The sequence below is a fragment of the Chroicocephalus ridibundus genome, chromosome 9 (assembly GCF_963924245.1).
Source record: "Chroicocephalus ridibundus chromosome 9, bChrRid1.1, whole genome shotgun sequence".
Taxonomy (NCBI): Eukaryota; Metazoa; Chordata; class Aves; order Charadriiformes; family Laridae; genus Chroicocephalus; species Chroicocephalus ridibundus.
The window spans coordinates 26,056,887-26,075,679 of NC_086292.1; the positions used below are offsets into that span (position 1 = coordinate 26,056,887).

General features: G+C 55.5%; 2 protein-coding genes across 4 annotated transcripts; one reads left to right on the plus strand and one right to left on the minus strand.

Annotated features, from left to right (window-relative positions):
• Window positions 1-45: 45 nt before the first annotated feature.
• SNX33 (sorting nexin 33) lies at window positions 46-5,136 on the minus strand. Its single transcript, XM_063345545.1, has 2 exons — window positions 3,057-5,136; window positions 46-999 (listed from the first exon to the last, which is right to left on the minus strand). The coding sequence occupies exons 1-2, from the start codon at window positions 4,495-4,497 to the stop codon at window positions 746-748; spliced, it is 1,695 nt and encodes a 564-aa protein (XP_063201615.1). The 5' UTR covers window positions 4,498-5,136; the 3' UTR covers window positions 46-745.
• Window positions 5,137-6,013: 877 nt separating this feature from the next.
• On the plus strand, window positions 6,014-17,100 carry SNUPN (snurportin 1). 3 transcript variants are annotated; one of them, XR_010072417.1, is made up of 9 exons: window positions 6,018-6,222; window positions 6,378-6,528; window positions 8,144-8,248; window positions 8,375-8,471; window positions 8,993-9,090; window positions 9,421-9,498; window positions 11,320-11,400; window positions 15,579-15,996; window positions 16,106-17,095. XR_010072417.1 is itself a non-coding variant. In XM_063345546.1 (8 exons), exons 1-8 carry the CDS (start codon window positions 6,071-6,073, stop codon window positions 15,906-15,908), a joined length of 1,092 nt encoding a protein of 363 aa, XP_063201616.1. In that variant the 5' UTR covers window positions 6,018-6,070; the 3' UTR covers window positions 15,909-17,095. The 3 variants fall into 3 exon arrangements, 2 of the variants coding, with proteins under 2 accessions (XP_063201617.1, XP_063201616.1); XM_063345546.1 differs by having other exon boundaries at window positions 15,579-17,095; XM_063345547.1 differs by lacking the exon at window positions 11,320-11,400 and having other exon boundaries at window positions 6,014-6,222; window positions 15,579-17,100.
• The last annotated feature ends 1,693 nt before the right edge of the window (window positions 17,101-18,793 follow it).

Sequence of the window (18,793 nt, forward strand, 5' to 3'; positions counted from 1 at the left end):
TGGAGCGGCTCCGTTTTCCACAGATATCTCTGGGAAGGAGGTGGGTGTTTTTTCTACCAACGATTTTATTGAAAAGGCTGTGGGGCTTTTTTTTTGTTTGGTTTTCCTTTTTTTTCCCCCCCTCCCTTTTCCCAGTCAACAGCCATGCTTGAGAAAGATTTCCCTTTGCCTCTGTGTGTCTACTTAAAAACTGATGGGTAAAAATGCTGCAGAAACATTTGCGAAAAATGGAAGATATTGAAAATACCTCGTGACAAAAAAAAAATAAATCAGTCTCTTCCAAATAAAGATCTTTTTCTTCTCTTTTTTTTTTTTCCCATCAGAAAAGCTTTTAGTGTGCAAAATGTCGACTGCTTTGATTTCTTCTCCCAGCGGTCTGGGATGCACCCACCTCTCTGCCCCAGGAGGATGGGTTTTCGGAAAGCTAAAAATCACTGGGCAAAGATACCAGCACCGTTACCTCCACGTCTGTCTCTCTTGTGACCGCCCCCACCTCCCGTGTCCCCGCCAGACCCGCAGCAGGGTGGGAGGTCCCCAGGGAAAGAAGTGGCACGGCCAGCCCAGGGGCAAACCCTTTCCCGCAGGACTGCAGCCTGCCCGCCCGGGAAGGGGGAAAAAAGCCCAAAGGTATTTGGTCACTAGCATCACGAGTTCCTGTTCATTCTCAACCCATCACAAACAGAGGAGGTCTGCAAGGCTGCGGATGGAGGAGTGAGTGATTCCAGCAGGGCAGCAAGCGGAGGCGTTAGAGGTTGTCGTACATGCGTAACGTCTTCTCCAGCTGCTGGCTGACACGCTGGTAGAAGATGATCTGCTGCTTTAAGTAGGACTGCATCATCCTCTTGAAATCGGCCACACGCCGCTCGTGGAAGTGGTTCATCTCGGCTTGCAGGGCGAAGCCCACCACACGGCAGCGCTTGCGGATCCCGTCTGCCTCCTCCTGGTCCATCCGGCCCTCGTCACTCATCCGCTGGCTTTCCTTCACCTTTGCAAAGGCACCTGGCGAAGCAGGGGCGAGGGTGAGAGGGTGACGGATCCGTGTGAACGCTCCGTCCCCCTTCCCCTGGCACAGGCCAGCACCATCAGGTCCACATCGGGACACCAGAGGTGCAAAGTGAATAAGGGAGGGATCCATGCGCTCCTGGGGTATCATCTCCCCGTGCGCATCAATCCCCATCCCTCTCCTCCAGGCAGGGAAAGACCGGGAGCCTTTTCCCCCTGGACTCTGACCTCCCCACCTCCTTTTCTGCCCCATCCCTGGGGCAGCCACATATTTAGCAGGAGGTTTGGGGTTCCAGGCTGCTGGAGGGGTGAGACTCAAGGTTTGGGGTGCAAAGCTAAGGTTATTACAGCCAAGGACCCCAGCCAAGCCTGCCCTACAAATGTTCCATGTCACCCCATGGATGGGGGTTGGGAGCAGCTCTGGGAGACCCAGCGCAGGAAACCCAAGCCCAAGGTAGTGAAGCGGGGTGCAGGAAGGGCGCGCAGTGACAGCTGGGAAAGCATCTCCCCCTCCCAGCGACGGCTGATGCTCTGACACCAGTTTTTCCCCCCTCCTTCCATTTATTTTTACAGCTCGGTTTCGAAAGAATCCTGCCTGGCTCCGGCCCTGCATTCCTCCCCACTCATTAGCAGAGAGACTGTTTGCCTAAAAACAGAATCTGGCCCGCAGCTCGCCGGGCTTCTCTTCCCCCCTCTCCCTGCCCCTTGCTGGGAGCACCGGACCTGGGGTCATGGTGCTCCCGCCGCACCAGCCTTGCTCCCAGTGGAGAGGAGGAGGAGGAGGAGGAGGAAGAAGCAAAGGTTGGAGGCCAAATCCTGCCTTCCGCTCTGCCCACACAGCCTTGCTGATGGACGGGATCCAGCCCTTCTTCACCCTCCGCCATAAACAAAGTGGGGAGGGAAAGGCGAGGAAGCAGCCAGGGCTGGATTGCTTCCTCCCCCTTCCCAGCTTCCCCCAGGGACGTGGAGCGATGCACCGACACCCCCCCGGGATACTTGGACGCCCTCCGGATCCTCAGACATGCACAGCCCTGGCTTCACAGCAGGAGAAAACTCCCTGCCCCCCATAATCAAGGGGTGGGTGTCCCCTCCCCACCGCAGGCACCCGGCATGGGAGGAGTGCGTGAACTTTGGACTGACGCTCCCACACCCGGCTCCCCGGCTGCATCACACCCCACTGTTGGGGTGCAAAGGGACACCGAGCCCTGCCTGCCTGCTGCCCGCCCCAGGAAGGGCAGAGCAGACACCTCTTGCCGACCTCTCCTCCTTCCTGATGCCCCCCAAATACCCAGGGGACTGGCAAAGACAAGGGGATGCAGGGATCCCTGATGCCTTGGGGGGTGCCAATCCCACCCCTCCTGGGTTTGGAGGGGCAGGGGTGCACTCTTGAAGAGTTTGACCCTGGTTGTCCCCAGAAGGTCCAGTGTGCATCCCCCAGCCAGAGGAGTGCAGTGAGGCTGGTGGGAAGAAGGGACATGTCCATATCGCAGCCCCCCCGGCTCCTCTGACCGACCCAAGGCCACGTCCCAGCCCCGAGCACCCTCGCTAGCCACTGAACTGCTGCCTTGGCCGGAGAGGGAGGATGAATAGGGACAAGCAGTAGCGGGTGGGGACGCAATGTAGCCCCTTGCTCACAAAGTGCCAGGCAGGCCATCCTGGAGCCAACAGCAACAAGTGCCAGCTCATGACTCAGGGGGAGCGATGCCTGCCCTGACCCCCCCAGCCAGCAATTTGGGCAGTAGTTATGGAGTCCACACCATCACCTGAGGCAAAACCTGATCCTGGACCCGATGGCCTGAGCAGCCTCTTCTGGGCTAGGGTGACTGGGGAGTCGTACCAGAGGGAACCATGCTGCCTCCCTGGGAGCCACAGGCAATGGTCCCCATCCCCACCTTCATCCCCATCCCCATTCTCCTGCTCATCCCCATCACTGCACAGTACAGGATTTCTTCATTGCATCCTCATGCATCCTCATTGCACCCCATGCTACTCCCACCCACGTGGGGCCATCACGCGGGAGAGGTCATCACCAGGGGAGAAGAAGCCATCCTTACCTTTCTGGAGGTGGATGATGTCTGGGAAGTTGGAGAGGAGCCCTTGGTACAAAGAGAGAGTGTCCAGCATGAGGAACAGGTCGTTCTTGGGCTGCTCAGCAAACATCTCCCCCACGGTCTCGTACGTCTTGCCCGTGTGGGAGATGGCGTTGTTGAGGGCATCTGAGCTGTAGGGGGGGTCCATGTGGAAGGAGTGGCTGATGGCTTGGAAAGCATTACCCAGCTTTTGGAATTCCTTCCGGAAGCCCCCGACATGCTTGCGCACCAGCTCCGAGGCCACGTTGGTCAACTGCAGGACGCTGTCATCCATCTTCTTGCTGAAGGCCTTGAAGGCATCCACGCGGTCCTCCACGTCCTGCAGGTCCTGGTGCTCCGTGGGGATCTGGATGGTGAGGAGGAAGCTGGCGCCCACCATCTCATCCTTCTCTGCCCGGCGTTTGCCCAGCTTCCACTGCTTTTCGTCGCGGCAGCAGAGGAAGTGCTGGAAGCCCTCGTACTGGGAGAGGACGGGGTGGCTGGTCATATGGTCCATCCAAAGGATCAGCCGCCGCTTGCGCTTCTCGATGAAATCCTCCTCGAAGCGCCCAGTGGCCTGCTTCTCAGGCAAGTGGGGCACCGAGATGACCGTGAACTTGTGCAAGAGGCGGTTGTAGAGCCAGTCAAAGTGCTTGTACCGCCGGTAGACGGGTGAGTTGATGTTGCTGGGGGTCAGCTTGTAGGAGATGTAGCTCTTGATGCCCTTGAACTTGGTTTGCTTGGTCGGGTCCTCCACGGAGCAGATGAAGGGGTGGGGGTTGGCCCTCCACTGGGGACCTTTGGAGCCCATCTCGATGCAGTATGCCTCGGCGACCTTGGACATCAGGGGCACGTCACCCAAGATGAAGGCTTCCACCCCCGAGCGGACAAAGCAGGAGAAGCGGTTGAGGTTCCTCCCCACCACGCTGCCCCTCTTGGAGGAGCTCATGCTGTCCTGCCTCTCCAGTGCCGGCTTGGGACAGTAATCGGCATGCTGGTGGTGGCCGTACGCTGCCGGGTACTGCAGGCTGGGCGAAGGGTGCCCGTTGGTGCCTGGCACACTCCGGGGCTCCTCCACCACTGTGCAAGCATCGTCCCAGTCATCCCAGTCGTCGTCATCATCGTCCTCAAAACTGCCCTGGTAGGAGATGCCAGGGTTGGAGGGGGTTGTGTACAAGGAGGAGTCATGGCTGGGGGAGCCAGCCGGGCTGCTGGAATAGTCCGTGTAGTTGGATCCCGACCGGGCGCGGACGATTTCAACGTAGGAGGCAGGAAAGAGGCCAGTCTCCCCACGGCTGTTTTGGCCCTGTAACCACCCATCCAGGGAGTTCTCGCTGAAGATGACGAGCTCCTCGTTCTCCTGGATGCTGATCTCCTCTTTGTTTTCACTCTGGAAGTTGTAAAGCGCTCTGGCTTTTAACGCCATGGCTAGTCTCCCAGTGGGGTGGGGGGGTCACAGCGGAACGCAATCCCTGCAGCCAAAAACCAACCCGATGGCGATACCGCAGGCTCGCTCGGCACCAGGGCCGCCCCGCACTGTGGGAAAAGGCTTGGCTGGTTTCTCAGGAAACTAAAAAAAAAACGCTGGAGAAGAAATCCCCTACGAGGTGAGGCCAAGGGCTGTGTGTCCAAGTGATCCCCCCGATCCCAGCGCCCCGGTTAAAAACAACATTCTCTGGTCAAGCGAGTGGCATTTCCCCGTTTCCTACGGGATATGAACCCCGGCCGGAGCAAGAGCTGGGCTCTGCCATGTCCACGCAGGTTTTATCTTGCTGGGACGCTGATCCTGCAGCTTCACTTTCTGGGAGGAAAAGATCCAGCTGCCAGCAAGGAAATAAATTCAAAGCGACTTTTCTCGGGGCTCCTGTGGATAAAACACTCCAATTTTCCCACTCCCCCCCCACCCCCGCCAGAGGCTGAGAGTCGGTGGGCTCCGGGAAAGCACCAGGAACCGACCCCAAACCCAGCCCAACCTCCCGGTGATCCCGGCCCGGGGATTTTGCAATTCCTTTCCGGCCCGACTTTCCCGGGATTTGATGTTTTCGTTGTTGTTTTGTTGGGCTTTTTTTTTTTCCCCCCTGAAATTCTCCAATCTCACGCGGGACGGAGGGGCCGGGCCCTGCGGGCAGGGCAGCACCAGGGCCGGTACTGGGGGGCGGGGGGGGGGGCAGCCCCCCCACCGCACCGAGGGAGGAGGAGGGGGGCGGCGGAGGGAGGGGGAGCCCGGCCCGCCGCCGCTACCGGGGAACCGATAGCAGCCTCCCGCCCCTCGGCGGACCCGGCGGGCCGCCCTCACCGCATGGTTGGGCAGGGGACCGGGGGTGGGGGGGGACACCCCACCGCCCGGGATCGGGGCCCGGGGCCGCTCTCGGTACCGCCGTCCGGTTCCGCTGTAGGTGCTGCTGCCCGGTGCCGGTGCCGATCCTGGTGGCGGTCCCAGTGGCGGTCCGGGTGGCTGCGCCGGTGTCGGTGTCGGTGGGAGGGTGGCCGCCAGCCTCCCGTGACGCAGGGCAGCGCCGAGCTCGCCGGTTCGCAGCTGGGGAGCCGCGGGGAGCGGCGCGGCGGGGCGCACGCTGCCCTCTGCAGGCAGCCGGCCCGGGGCGGCGGCGGGGAGCAGCGATCCCGCCCATGGACACGGACACGGCACGGGCACGGACCGCGGGGACACGGTCCCGGCACCGGCTGCTCCCGCCTCCCTCATCGGGAATCGTCCCTCCACCCCTGCCCGGGGTGTCCCCTCCATCCCTGCGCACCGTGACCCCCTCCATCCCTGTCCACCGTGTCCCCTCCGTCCCCGCCCTGAATGTCCCCACGCCCGTGCCCTGACTGACCCCATCCCGCTCCCGGCGGGAGGGGAAACTGAGTCTCGGCCGGGGGGGTGGGGGGGTGGTGGCACGGAGCCTCCGCGCCGCGAGAGGGTGCTGCGGACTGTGCGCGCGCCGGCGGCACCGCCCCTCCCGCCGGGCGGAAGTGCGTCATGGCGCCGGGCGGGCGTTGCCATGGAGGAGCTGAGCGCGGCGCTGCTGGCCGGCGTCTCCCTGGCGGCCCCCAACAGCCCGGCGGCCCCGCACCCCCGCTTGGCCGCGTACAAGCCCCGCGGCGGCCCGGGGCAGGCCGAGCGCCGCCAGCGCCTCCTCCGCCTCCAGAGAGAGTGAGCGAACGAACGAACGAACGAACACCCCTGGGGCTGCCGCCCCGGGAAGGGCAGGCCCAGCCCAGGCCTGGGCTGTGGAGGCGGGGTGAGGGGAGGAGGGTGGCTTGCCTCCCGCCGAAAATAACCCGATCTGTTTCCTCTCCCCTTCCCAGGAGGCGGCTGGACTACGTGAACCATGCCAGGAGGCTGGCAGAGGACGACTGGGCAGGGGTGGAGAGCGAAGGCGAGGAGGAGAAAGATGAGGAAGAAGAGGAGATGGATGTGGATGCTGTCAAGAAGCTGCCCAAGCGCTATGCCAATCAGGTGAGGAGCTGCCTGCCTCCCCGCGATGGGGTGCGGGTGTGAGCACCGGGCAGGGTGAGGGATGTGGGGTGGTTGAGGCTGGGCTGGGCGTGGTGAGTGGCCATGGTGATGGCTGCCTCGAGGCTGAGAATAGCGTGGCCTGCCTGGCTTGGTGAGGAACCATGCCTCCGTTCTGCCCATGAGATGTGCTGTGGTCAAACAGAGGGCAGGCAGAGGTGGGTTGCCGGTGTGCTGAGGGATGGGATGCTATCCAGAGGGACCTGGACAAGCTTGAAAAGTGGGCCCATGTGAACCTCATAAGGTTCAACAAGGCCAAGTGCAGGGTCCTGCACCTGGGTTGGGGCAACCCCTGGTATCAGTACAGGCTGTGGGATGAAAGGATTGAGGGCAGCCCTGCTGAGAAGGGCTTGGGCTTACTGGTGAGTGAAAAGCTGGCCATGAGCTGACAACATGTACTTGCAGCCCAGAAAGCCCCCCAAATCCTGGGCTGCGTCCCCAGCAGTGTGGCCAGCAGGGCAAGGCGGGGGGGGGGGAATTCTGCCCCTCTGCTCCACTCTGGGGCCAGCAGCATCAGAAGGACGTGGACCTGTTGGAACGGGTGCAGAGGAGGCCATGGAGGTGATCTGAGGGCTGGAGCCCCTCTGCTGTGAGGGCAGGCTGAGAGAGTTGCGGGCGTTCAGCCTGGAGAAAAGAAGGCTCCAGGGAGACCTTATAGCGGTTTTTCGGTACTTAAAGGGAGCCTGTGGGAAAGATGGGGCCAAACTTTTTAGCAGGGCCTGTTGCAATAGCACAAAGGGTAATGGCTTTAAACTAAAAGAGGGGAGATTTAGACTAGATAGAAGGAATAAATTTTTTACCATGAGGGTGGTGAAAATATCCAGGTTGCCCAGAGAGGTGGTAGATGCCCCATCCCTGGAAACGTTCCAGGTCAGGTTGGATGGGGCTTTGAGCAACCTGGTCTGAAGATGTTCCTGCTCATTGCAGGGGGTTTGGGCTAGATGACCTTTAAAGGTCCCTTCCAATCCAAACTATTCTATGATTTCAGCTCAGCTAGCAGCATTTGTATTCCGTTGTGCAGCAGTCGGTTAAAGAATTTTATCTCTCCCCATGTCTGAGACACCAGGAAGGAAAAGAAACCTCAGCTGATGTGTTTTGTCAGCCTCGGCTGCCATATTGGTCCTAAAAGATATACAGCCTTTCAGATGATCACAGTCTCTGAAGAGGTCAACTTGTCTGGGCTCTTCACTCCTAGTACTCAGGAATCTATAGGCTCTGCCATGTGTTTATAAATAAATCAGTTTAAGGCGCTGGAGCGAGGACCGATGTACAGAGGTGCCCAGGGGAGGAGTATGAGCCCCGTGCTGTAGTCTGAAGCTTAGTCAGCAGCTGGGACGCAAGACAAGGACTCAGGGAGAGTCTGTAATGCAAGTTGGTTAAAGAGAGGGAGGGAGCCCCTTTGGTGCTGTAACCCAGGGTGATGAGCAATGCAAGTTGTCTCTGAAGCACCCAGTGTACCTGTAGAAGCCAAGGTAAAACCTACTTGCTGTGAGTTTCCCATAAATTCGGGAGAGTTGTTGCTAGCTGCTTTTCTTTTTTTTTCTGGATTTTTCCATAGCTGATGCTGTCTGAATGGCTGGTCGATGTCCCCTTGGACCTGGAGCAGGAGTGGGTTGTAGTGGTGTGTCCTGTTGGGAAAAGGGCACTGGTCGTGGCGTCCAGGGTAAGCGGCAGCAGTGGTGATGTCTCACCATTTGGTAAAGGACCTGTACCTGGTTCCCCACCAACATAAGACCGGCCTGTCTGTCTTGCTTGAATTATTTTTTTTTCCTATCCCATTTCGTCATAGGGCACAACAGCAGCTTATACCAAGAGTGGCTTCTGTGTCAACAGGTTCCCATCCCTGCTGCCGGGGGGGAACCGGCACAATTCAACGAGCGAGAAAGGTAATGTTGTGAGGAGGCTTTTGGGTTCTGTGCCCTTTTCTGTTGCCAGGGGGGACATTAGCTTCAGGCATGTTTGTGTGTCCCTGGGGATAACTAGACGCGGATAATCTCCGATACTTTTATACTATATGAGAACATATTTTAATTAGCTACCTGGTTAATTGGCACTCTTAAACCTCAACATCTTCTCTTGTTTTCCGACAGAGAGCTGTGTATAGTGCCATCTTTCTTAATACCTCCTGCAGTTGCTTTACGTGTCCTGAGGTGGGGTGACTGTTGAGTAAATGCCTCTTTCTGAAACACGCCTTTGATGTGCCTCTGGTAGTACCTTTGTAGCCTTGTGGGACTCCAAGCTAAAGGCTTTCTGTGGTCCCAGCTTTTGTTAGCAGAAGGGTATCCCTCTGCATCTCTTGGCCTTACGTCAGGGCAAGGCTTAATACAGGAGAGATTTGATCTGGTGTTTGCCTGTTGGGTTGGGCAGTCCGTGGAGCATGTCTGGACCTCCCTGTGTGTGTGTGCAGTGTACTCCATCTTGGACTGCATCTACAACGAGGTAAAGCAGACGTACTATATCCTGGATGTGATGTGCTGGAGAGGACACCCTGTTTATGACTGCCAGGTACTGAATCCCCCCACTCTGCCCTGCCCTCCCTTTTGTTCCCTGTTCTGTCAGCTGCTTTGCAGCCAGCACTGGGCGTAGCCCACTGCGCAATAGGATGGATATTTCATCTAAGCACTGGCATCTCTACAGCTTGTGGGCTGCTGGAATAATTGTGTACATCTTTTGTGGATATCTGGGGAAACAGCAGAGTTTGGGGTGCTGGCTCGTTCCACAGGTGAAGCCGAGTTTGTAAATCTCCTGGGCAAGTGCAGAGGAATGGAGATGCTTGGCAGGTGCTGATCGGTGATATGTGGTGGATAGTCATTAAGTCTCTGCTTCTTTTCACAGACTGACTTCAGATTCTTCTGGCTTTTCTCAAAGATCCAAGAGGAGGAAGGGCTAGGAGAGAAAAGCAGGATTAATCCAGTAAGTTCTTTTGTACTTGGAAGAGAAGGCGGCTGGGGGGTAAGCTCTCCTGTTCGGCAGGCTTCAGCATTTTCTTTCACAAGCGGAAGCTTTTTTCCTTCCCCCCCACCTCCCCGCCCCTCACAGATCAGGCTTCAAAATGCACTTCTAATGAAATGGAATGCCATGTTCAGGATGTAAATAGAACCACTGAGTCTTGTAAATGAGTGTGGGTTTGTGTTTTTTTGGGGTTTGTTTTTTTTTTTTTCCAGACAAAGTGCTGAGGGAGATCAGACTGCAGGGTATCAGCTAACTTCCATGCCATTTTTAGCTTTCCCTTGAAATAGAATGGAAAACCAGTGTGGTTTCTACAGGGGCAGCGTGACTACAATGGGATTTATTCTTGTGTAGTATTATGAGTTCACAAGGCAAGGGGAAAGGCTCATAAAGCTTTAGCCTTCCCTCCTGCTTAAACTAATCATTGAAGTTGTCGGGATGGATGCCAGATTGCGACCTGGAGTCCCTGCTAAGCAAGGATAAAAAGTCTTCCTTTAAAGACTTAACCCATGGAGGTCAGACCTAGAACCCACAGCAGCTTGGAAAGTGATTTTTGGGGACAGACATAAGAGATTTGGCGGCCTGGCCAAACCAAACCACAGTTTGCAAAGCGGGACCTGTTCACTGTGCTCAGATGCAGCTAAGCAGAGCATCTCATAAAGGAAGATGACTGCTCCTCTGCCAGCAGTGAAGGTATCTGTATTTGAAAAACATCCTGTTCTGACTCCCAACAGTAATATCCAGAAGACAGCTACCTAATGAAGGGGGGGTCGTTTCAGCTTTCATTTCCTGGGTGGAAAGATTCGCTTGGCTGAGCCAGCAGCCTGGAGCAGATGTCTGTCTGCTTTGCATCCTGCCCAGAGGTCATCATTTTCTAATTTGGTTGAAAGAGCATCTCAGGGTCAGCTGTCCTGAAAAGTCCTTCCTGCAGCCTTAGATGCTTGGAAAAAAGGTACTGGGAGCATGTGGGAGCTGTGTGCTGAGTCTCTGCCATCCACCTCTCATTAAATGCCAGAGAAGGTGTCATTTGGAAATGGCATGATAAAATACCTGAAATAGACCTTTCTGGGCCCTCTAGATTCCATGCCAGCTGGGCATTGTGGTGGCAATCCTCTGGTCTTCTTTTGTCACCGCAATGCGTTTTGTAAAGTTGCAGCAACGTACGTGCTTTATACAGCATTGCTGGAGAGATGGCAGGGATTATCTCTGAAGGCTTTTCCCAGCCCTCTTTGCTGGCTAGGGTGACTTTTATAGGTTTTCACGCAGGCACTTCCAGTGGGGTGTGAGTAGCACCGATGGACAGCTTGGTCCTGTTGTTTTGTCTCTAGATCTGGAGTTTGCTTCTGGACCACGTCAGAGGGCTGTCTGCCCCAATAACCTCTAGCAATCACAGAGACCAGTCGCTATGGCAAGAGTAAGGAGTTGAGGATACCTGTCATGTTCCCTCTGACTTTGTCAGCCTGTGGTTGTACCTGGACCATGGAGTTAACGGCCACTAGGGACCTGCCTTTCAGGAGATGGTCTAATCCTCTTTTGAGCCTGTTTGTGCTCTTGGGCTGCCAGTAGCCTGTGGCAGGAAGGCCAGCAGTTTAATGATGTGGTGCCTGCTTGAGATCTTCCCTCTGGTTACTTCGTCTGATGCCTGTCCCTCACCCTGCCCCTCCTATGCTGGATCTTGCACTGGGGGAAACCCTTCCTTCCTAGTTGCCTCTACACCAGTTCTTGATTCAGTGACTTGTTCTGCTTTAGGCAGTTGTCTCTTCTAACCCTCTCTTACTTTTTCAGTTCAGATTTGTGGGCCTGCAGAACTTCCCCTGCACCTCGGACAGCCTGTGTAAGGTGCTGGCTATGGACTTCCCTTTTGAGGTGAGAACATGCAGGCAGGGGCCTGGACCTCAGCCTTAGAGACAGCGCTGCTGTTGCATCTGCCGCTGCTTGGAGAGAGGTGCATCCCCTTCACTTGGGAACTGTGCCCTCCTGAGGCCCGCAGGAAGCTTACTGAGCTGTGCTGTTATTTCTCTGCATGGGGCATGGATGCCTTTTACGCACGTGGCTGATCTGTTACCCTGTCAACAGGTACAGGCTGCGTCCAACCAAACTAATTAGCAAGAGTTAAACCTTAGCATTCCCTGTGCTTGGGATGCGTTTTCTGCTGCTGTTGACTCTCATCTGAAGGAGCCCTGGGGAGGAGGGTGTTGAGGCGGGCACCCAGACTGCCTCCAGAAGCAGCATAGCTCACATTCACATGGCAGTGTGATGGATGGCTGACCTTTTTAGGGCCAGCGCTGATACTGCAGGCTGCCCCAGGTCGGTTAGCGCCTGTACAGGCATGAGCATCTCTGCAGTGTGCTCCCTTATGTGGTGGTGGTTCTCGAGAGGTCTGCAGGGTGGGCAGTGGTGTCTCTGACCTCTGTCATGGGCTCTGTGTTTCCTTAGTCTAGTTATTTTCATCTCTCTATGTGGAAGGCACACAGCTGTCTTGGGGAGGAAAGAGAAGGGTGGTAGTAAGCTCCTGATGGTTTCTGAAGGTTTCAGGTGTTAGTGATGGGTGCCTGAGATGTGCTGGAGTCTGTCCTCCTGCTACTAATGTTGGATCTTGTGGGAGGGGATAGTGCGAGCTCTCCTTTTTGCTTCAGTCGGAACCAGCAGTTTCCTGCATCTGGCTCCTGCTGCTCGAGGTGGCCTTTCCCCCAGCAAGAGCGGCTGAACAGAACCCCTGCGTTCGCTTCATCAGCTTTAGAAGTTGGTGCTGTCGTGCTGTTCAACCCTCTGCTGACCTGCGGGAGAAGGGCAGGGCCAGCAACTCGGTGTGCTGCCCAGGTCAGCTCTGCGTGAGCAGAGAGTAGGAGGCCCTCATGAAACAGCTCAGGTTGCTTTTGGTGGCGATCCTGGCTGACTTGGCACTGAAGAGGATGGAGGAGGTGGTGGCATTCCGGCACAGGGTCAGTGATAAACATCTGGGAGCCAGAAGCTCTTCTGGTGGCTGCAGCAGTTCCTGCGGAGTGCCCAGTCTCAGCCCTAGATCAGAAACAGCCTCTACAGAGGTTGCTTGTCCCGCTAAGCCAAAAGCCATGTTGATTCGGCTGTGCTGCTTGTGCGCTCTCAGCCCCAGTTAGTGATTAACATACGTGCAGGTTTAAATTTAAGGGATGCTAATTTGGCTGCGAGGGCTGACTTTGCCTTCTGCTTGTCAAAGCCAGAACAGTCATTAGAGAGAGTCGGGAAGTCCCAGCCCCTTGGTGGTCTTGCCAGACCCTGCTGTGAACACAGATCAGGGAATGTTGAGAAGACATCCCAGGTTTCCTGCAGCTGACTTGCTCAATTATGAATGCTCTGAGTGCCTCTGTAGAAACAGTCATTCCCGTCTTTGCTGATTGCATTCCTTCCTGAGGCATCTGCTCCCACGAGAGATGGCTGAGGAGCGTTGCCCCACTGCAACATGGTCAGAGCAGAAACGTTTCAGCCCGCAAAGGAGACCATTGCGAAATGCTGGGGGAGGGAGATGGGGTTGATCGGACTCTCCCTTGTAATACAGCTGTGATTTGCCCCTCGGGTTCTCCAGTCAGTACATCAGGGTGCCACCCCAGCAAGTGGTCACACTTGTGGTGTAATTTGGCTCAAAGGCAGCCAGTAACCCCGCAGAAACAGTGGTGCCACTTCCAGCCCTGGGTCCCTTCGTGACGTGCCGCAAGAGGGAGCCCAAGAAACCCTTAATAGCTTCCACCAGCAGTACATAAACTTTGGAGAAGGCAAAATGCAGCCTTGCTCTAGATAGTGCAGTGTGATAGAGGTTTCCTTATGCCTGGGCCCAGCTTCTTGTGCCTTACAAGGATCCCGTGCGTGTGATGGCAACAGACAGAGTCAGTGCTTTCAGATCTGGCTCTTCAGAGTTAATCTGTAACCTTAGAGTTAGGACCTGATATGTTATATTCAGTGGAAATTTTTTTTCCACTGAATTCAGTGGACTTTGGATCAGCTGACTGGCACTGAAGTGTTTTTGGAGCGGATCTTAAGAGATACTGTCCTACTCACAGATCCAAGTAAAAAACATTCAGGTTTCCACAAAGGCAGGGGGAGCCAAAGCCTCTGAGAAACCCTAGTGAAAAGGAACGGGCATGCTGTTAAGCACCTAAAATCTGAAAAGCATGGCCGTGAAATCTTGCTAAGCCAGTTTCTCTTCAGGTTCGGTCCTTTAGGGACAGTATTAGCCCTTATTCTGATGTGGCTGGTGTCAGTGCGGTGACTCAGGGTAGGGATCTGGCCAGCAAATTAAATGAACTGGAAGGAAAACGGGAGTTGCAGTAACTTAAGAGAAATCAGGGGAAGGAAAAACATGACCTAAGTCTCCACCAGGCTGAACTGCTTTGAATTCTCCAGCTTGGGGAAGATCTTTGGAGCTGTCTGGAAGGCAGAAGCCTTTCCAGGCTCTGATCTTTACCAAAACATTCCTGTGGGTGCCGAGGAATCCATGTTGCTTACCAAGTGCTGCGCACCCACAGGAATGGGCTGGATGTGCAGGCGCAGTGCTGAGGTGCCACAGAATCCGGCTCTTCCCAAGTCTTCCTTGGAGGCAGGGGGAGGGAGAAGCTTTGTACTTTATATCCAGAGGGTTACACAAGCTCGTCGTCATGTTTGCTGTTCTGGTTTCATGTTTTCCTAGCACAGGAATCCCCCTTTTTTCTGGGATTATTTTGCAAGATCTTAACAGCGACTGAAAATTATGGACGGAGTAGTGTAAGAAGCTCTCTGTGTTCTGCTGGACGTTAGCATCCATGGAGCAGAGATGGACGGATGCTGCTCTTTGCTCCATCTGCCTTGCAGTTCAGCACGTAGCAGAAATCAGACTCACAGAGCAGTTTGGGTTGGAAGGGACCTTAAAGATCATCTAGTTCCACCCCCCCTGCCCTAGGCAGGGACACCTCCCACCAGACCAGGTTGCTTCAAGCCCCGTCCAACCTGGCCTTGAATCCCTCCAGGGATGGGGCAGCCACAGCTGCTCTGGGCAACGTGGGCCAGGGGCTCACCGCCCTCACAGCCAAGAATTTCTTTCTAATACCTCATCTAAATCTCCTCTCTTTCAGTTTAAAACCATTAAAAAAATCACCTTGATCTGCTTGGTTCACCCATGCCTCAGCTCACTGCCCATATAGGTGCTGCTCTGCCCTATATATTGTGGGGGCTGTAGGCTCAGGGAGGGGCCTGGGAGCCAATTCAATTCAGCCCAAGGTGGGCTCTCATAATTTCTGCCCACTCAGCCCCTCTTACTCATAGGCAGATGGCCTTTTAAGAGCTTTGGAGGCTAAGCGAAGAGGGGCACCTCCAGCGTTAGTCAGGCTGGCAGCAGGATCTAACCTTGCAGAGCACGCCCCTGTGAAGCGTGGGAAGAGGGGGTTGGGGGGAGTGGGGAAAATCCCTTAGCGTAGTGGGGAAGCGGGGAAAATGTCAGCCAGCTGCAGTATTGCAGAGTGTGGAAATAGCAGCACAAGAGTTAGGGCCTAAACCTTCAAAGTCCTGAGTGCCCTTAACTGTCATTGATTGCTGGAGAAGTTCTCTCGTGGGAAACATTAAGAATTTATTTTGCATAAGCCAGCTGAAAAAGCTGGAGCAGTGTTACGAATCAGGGCTCCTTGGCATCACGCGCTCTGACTAGTTACTCCCTAAATGTATTATTTAAAATAACCTTAATCCAGTAAAGTGGCCTTTCTGTGCACTGCCTTATTCAGAAACCCGATGGCTTTTCTGCAGAATGGGATCATAGCAACCAGAGGAAAAGTGCTGGTCGGTGCCGACATCAAGCTGAAATTGTTTGTCTTCACTGATTTAAAGCCATCCGGCAGTCGCTGGGCTTGCACTGATCTTTCAGGACAGGAGCTCTGCAGGTTTCTTCTTTCCCTTCTGCCATTTATTGCACTGCTTGAGGAAAAATGATCCAGCTGGTAGTTTTGGCCTGGAAATGGAGAGCGGTGCCGTCTGGCGCTCTGTCACCCACCTGCGATTGCTCCAGCTCTGGCCTTTCATTCACTCTCTGTCTCTCCTTTTTCCAGGTCGATGGACTTCTCTTCTATCACAAGCAAACCCACTACACCCCCGGCAGCACCCCGCTGGTGGGCTGGCTCCGGCCGTACATGGTACCTGAAATCCTGGGGCTCACCGTGCCCGCCACCGCACTCACTGCCAAACCCGACTATGCTGGGCGTCAGCTCCGGCAGATCATTGAGAGCAAGAAGAGTAAAAAGCTGGCAGCTGAAACAGGTCAGCCGAGCAGCGCGGTGGCTGCAAGGAGCGGACATTACGAGCTGGAACACTTGTCTACCCCTCTGCCAGCAAGCTCTCTGGAGGGCCAGGAGGAAGCAGGGAGCCAGATGGAGAATTAGGCTGCTGGGACAGACCGGTTGGGTAAGGAGAAAGCAAAAGGTTCCCCGCTTCTCACTGTCACTCACGCTCCCGGAGCGTGGGGCAAAGGTAATGATAGGATGGTTTTGTTTAAAGGGCATGGAAGTGGAATGTCTTCCTCCAAGTGCTGCTGGATTTTTTTTTTATTATTATTTTTATTTTTTTATATTTTTTCCAGGACTTCTGTGAGGCCTTAACAGTATTGTCTGGTTCTTTACTAAGGCGGCCCATGTGTTGGGAAATTAAATGATCTGTCCCCACGCTGCAGGGTTCCCGGTTCAGCTCCTGACCCTGCTTCTGTTAAAGCCTCTGGCAAAGCTTCAGTGTTAGGAACAGTGCTCAGACCTCCAAGGTGCAGCTGCTGCTGGTAACCCCAGCCCCGACGGCAGCCGCGGAAACCAGCGTATTGCAGCCTTCGATCCAGCTGCTTACTGAGACCTTCTCAATGAAAGTTTTGTGGTCAGTCCACTTCTAGTAACAAGAAAAATAAATGTTTGCAGCAGGGCTGCTGTAAATCAATAGGCCAGGCTTTCCACACGCACGTGTTACTGAGGGGAAAAGAAAAACAAAACCCTAAATTTCCTTTGCCCGTACTCGAGGCTTTTCTCAGTAGGGGGTGGAAGGAACGATTTCGCTCTGAAAAAATGATCACGTTGATTGTGCCAAATAAAAGGTTTCTCAGAAAGACAAATGCTCGAATGTCTTCCTGCTGCCTAAGGGTGGAAGTGTGCTATGCCTCCTGAATAGGGATTAAAAAAATCGGTTGCAGCATTAACTGGAGCGGAGGAAATGCTCTCCTCTGTGCACTGAAGTGCTTCAGTCCCTCCTAGCCCAAACCCACTTTTTGAGCACCGGCTGCTGCCTTTCCCCGGATTTAGTGGGGGTGAAAGGATCGTACACCATCCCCAGGTCCTTTTCCAGAGGGAAATTAAAAGGCCAGAGCGGGGCCACTCTTGCCACAGAGCCGGGGGGGACGGGGGGTTGAAATAGCAGTCTATGGAAATGCCCCCTGGAGGAAGGCCCGTATCCAGGAGGAGATACGGAGAGCAGGGGTGGCTGCCTGCAGATAGCAGGGGTACTTGTATCCCGCCCTCACACCCCCCCGTTTTTCCCAGAAAAAACACTTGTTTCTGTGCCAAGCGTGTGGGCAGCCTGTCATCATCTGACTCTGCAACCGCTATTGATTATACCAGCGGGCAGCAGGAACTGGCCAAACTGCAGCCGGAGCTGGCTGTGGGAGGGGGCTGCCCCTGGCTCCCCCTCCACAAGAATGGAGGAAGCAGCACCCCGACCCTGCTGCAGACTTTTATTTTATTATTATTTTTGTTATTTTTTTTATCATGGGAAGCAGCCTGCCTGGGGAAAGAGGACAAAAACCTGGACTGCCTCGTCCTGCCCCATCCCTTGAAGGCTCTGGGCCGCTCCAGCTGCGGATTCCCCATATGCTTCGACCTCACCAGCAGGCAAAGGACAGCAGGGAGAGCCCCGGCTGGGAGACCACATCCAGCCTCCTGTCAGTGTAGTTTTCCTTCCATCAGGCAATTCAACCCGGAGGTGGGCAGCTGGATGGACAATTTTTGCATCCCTTAGGGCAGAGAAAGCCGCAGCTCAGGTTACTGCTGCCCTACAGCATCCTCCCAAGGTCTTCCAGCTGCAGGAAGGGGGAGAAAACACAGCCAAAGAGGGCCTGTAGCCTTCCACTGCTTGCTGCTGTCGATGGAGGAGAGCAGGAGGGAAGCAACTGTCGTTTCCCGCCGGCTCCAGATGATGCCGCATAGTTTCCCTTTTAAAAGCATTAGCTGGGGCTGGAGAAATAAATATTTGCGTTCCAATTCCTATTGGAAACCCAAGGCTGTGTTTGGAGAGAGGGTGTTAAACGGAAGTTGCCGGGGCCGGCGCAGTTTGTTGCCGTGACTATTTTATTTGCTGGGTGTGATCCTGTTCCCAGCTGTTCCGTGCCCTGCTCCCAACTGGAACTGGTGGCAGCTTTGACCGAGGAGGGCTCACCCTCCTGGGAAGCTGAAATTTAGGCTGGGGTGGGAGAGCTGAGTGGGCAGCCTGATCTGCCAAGGTGGCCTGGGGTTCTGGAGGATGGACAGCCAGCCATCCACCTCAGAGGATGGGCGGATGGCCATCCAGCTTGGGGCTCGGCCCCTTCCCTCTGCCTTATCTTCCATTTTCTCCCAGTTAGGTGCAAAGGCTCTGGCTATGGGCGCTGTGCCAACGCTGCCCTCCACAGCCTGACAAAATGTCCCCTGTCCCGTCCCCGTCCTGTCCCGGGCCTTGACTTTTCGGTGGGGTGGCTCCCTGAGGTTCCCTGCTCTGGAGGGGCATCCCTGGGGGCTGTCCACCAGGCCAGAGAATGCGATTTGGGGATGGCGGGCGGAGAAAGGGAAAAAAGAAAAGAAACACTGGAAACTCCGGGTTCCCGTTGGGGCAGCGGGAAGCCGTGGGCCTGTCGCTGCTGCCCGCGGGGAAAGGCTGGGAAGCACAGGCTGGAATACCGGGAAGGGAGGATGCTGCTGCTGTGAGGGGTGTTGGGAGAGGAGGGACCCGCAGGCTGATTGCTCCCATCCTGGGGTCGCTGCTTGCAGAGTTCGGGGGTACAACACACATCTATAATAATAATAATAATTTTTAAAAGGGCTGAGTTGGGATTCTGGGGATGTTTCCTCGGTGGTGAGCTCGCAGGAACACACTGTGCCTTTGGCTTTGAGTGCGAAGGAGTCCCGGGCTGGAAGGCAGAGCCCTGGCGGGGGTCTTTAGCCGCCCCTTTTCCAGCGCTGCCCCTTCGTCCCCTCCTGCCTTCCCTCTTCGTCGGGCAGAGCCGCCGCCACCATTTTAGCGATGCTACCGGAGCGGGGCG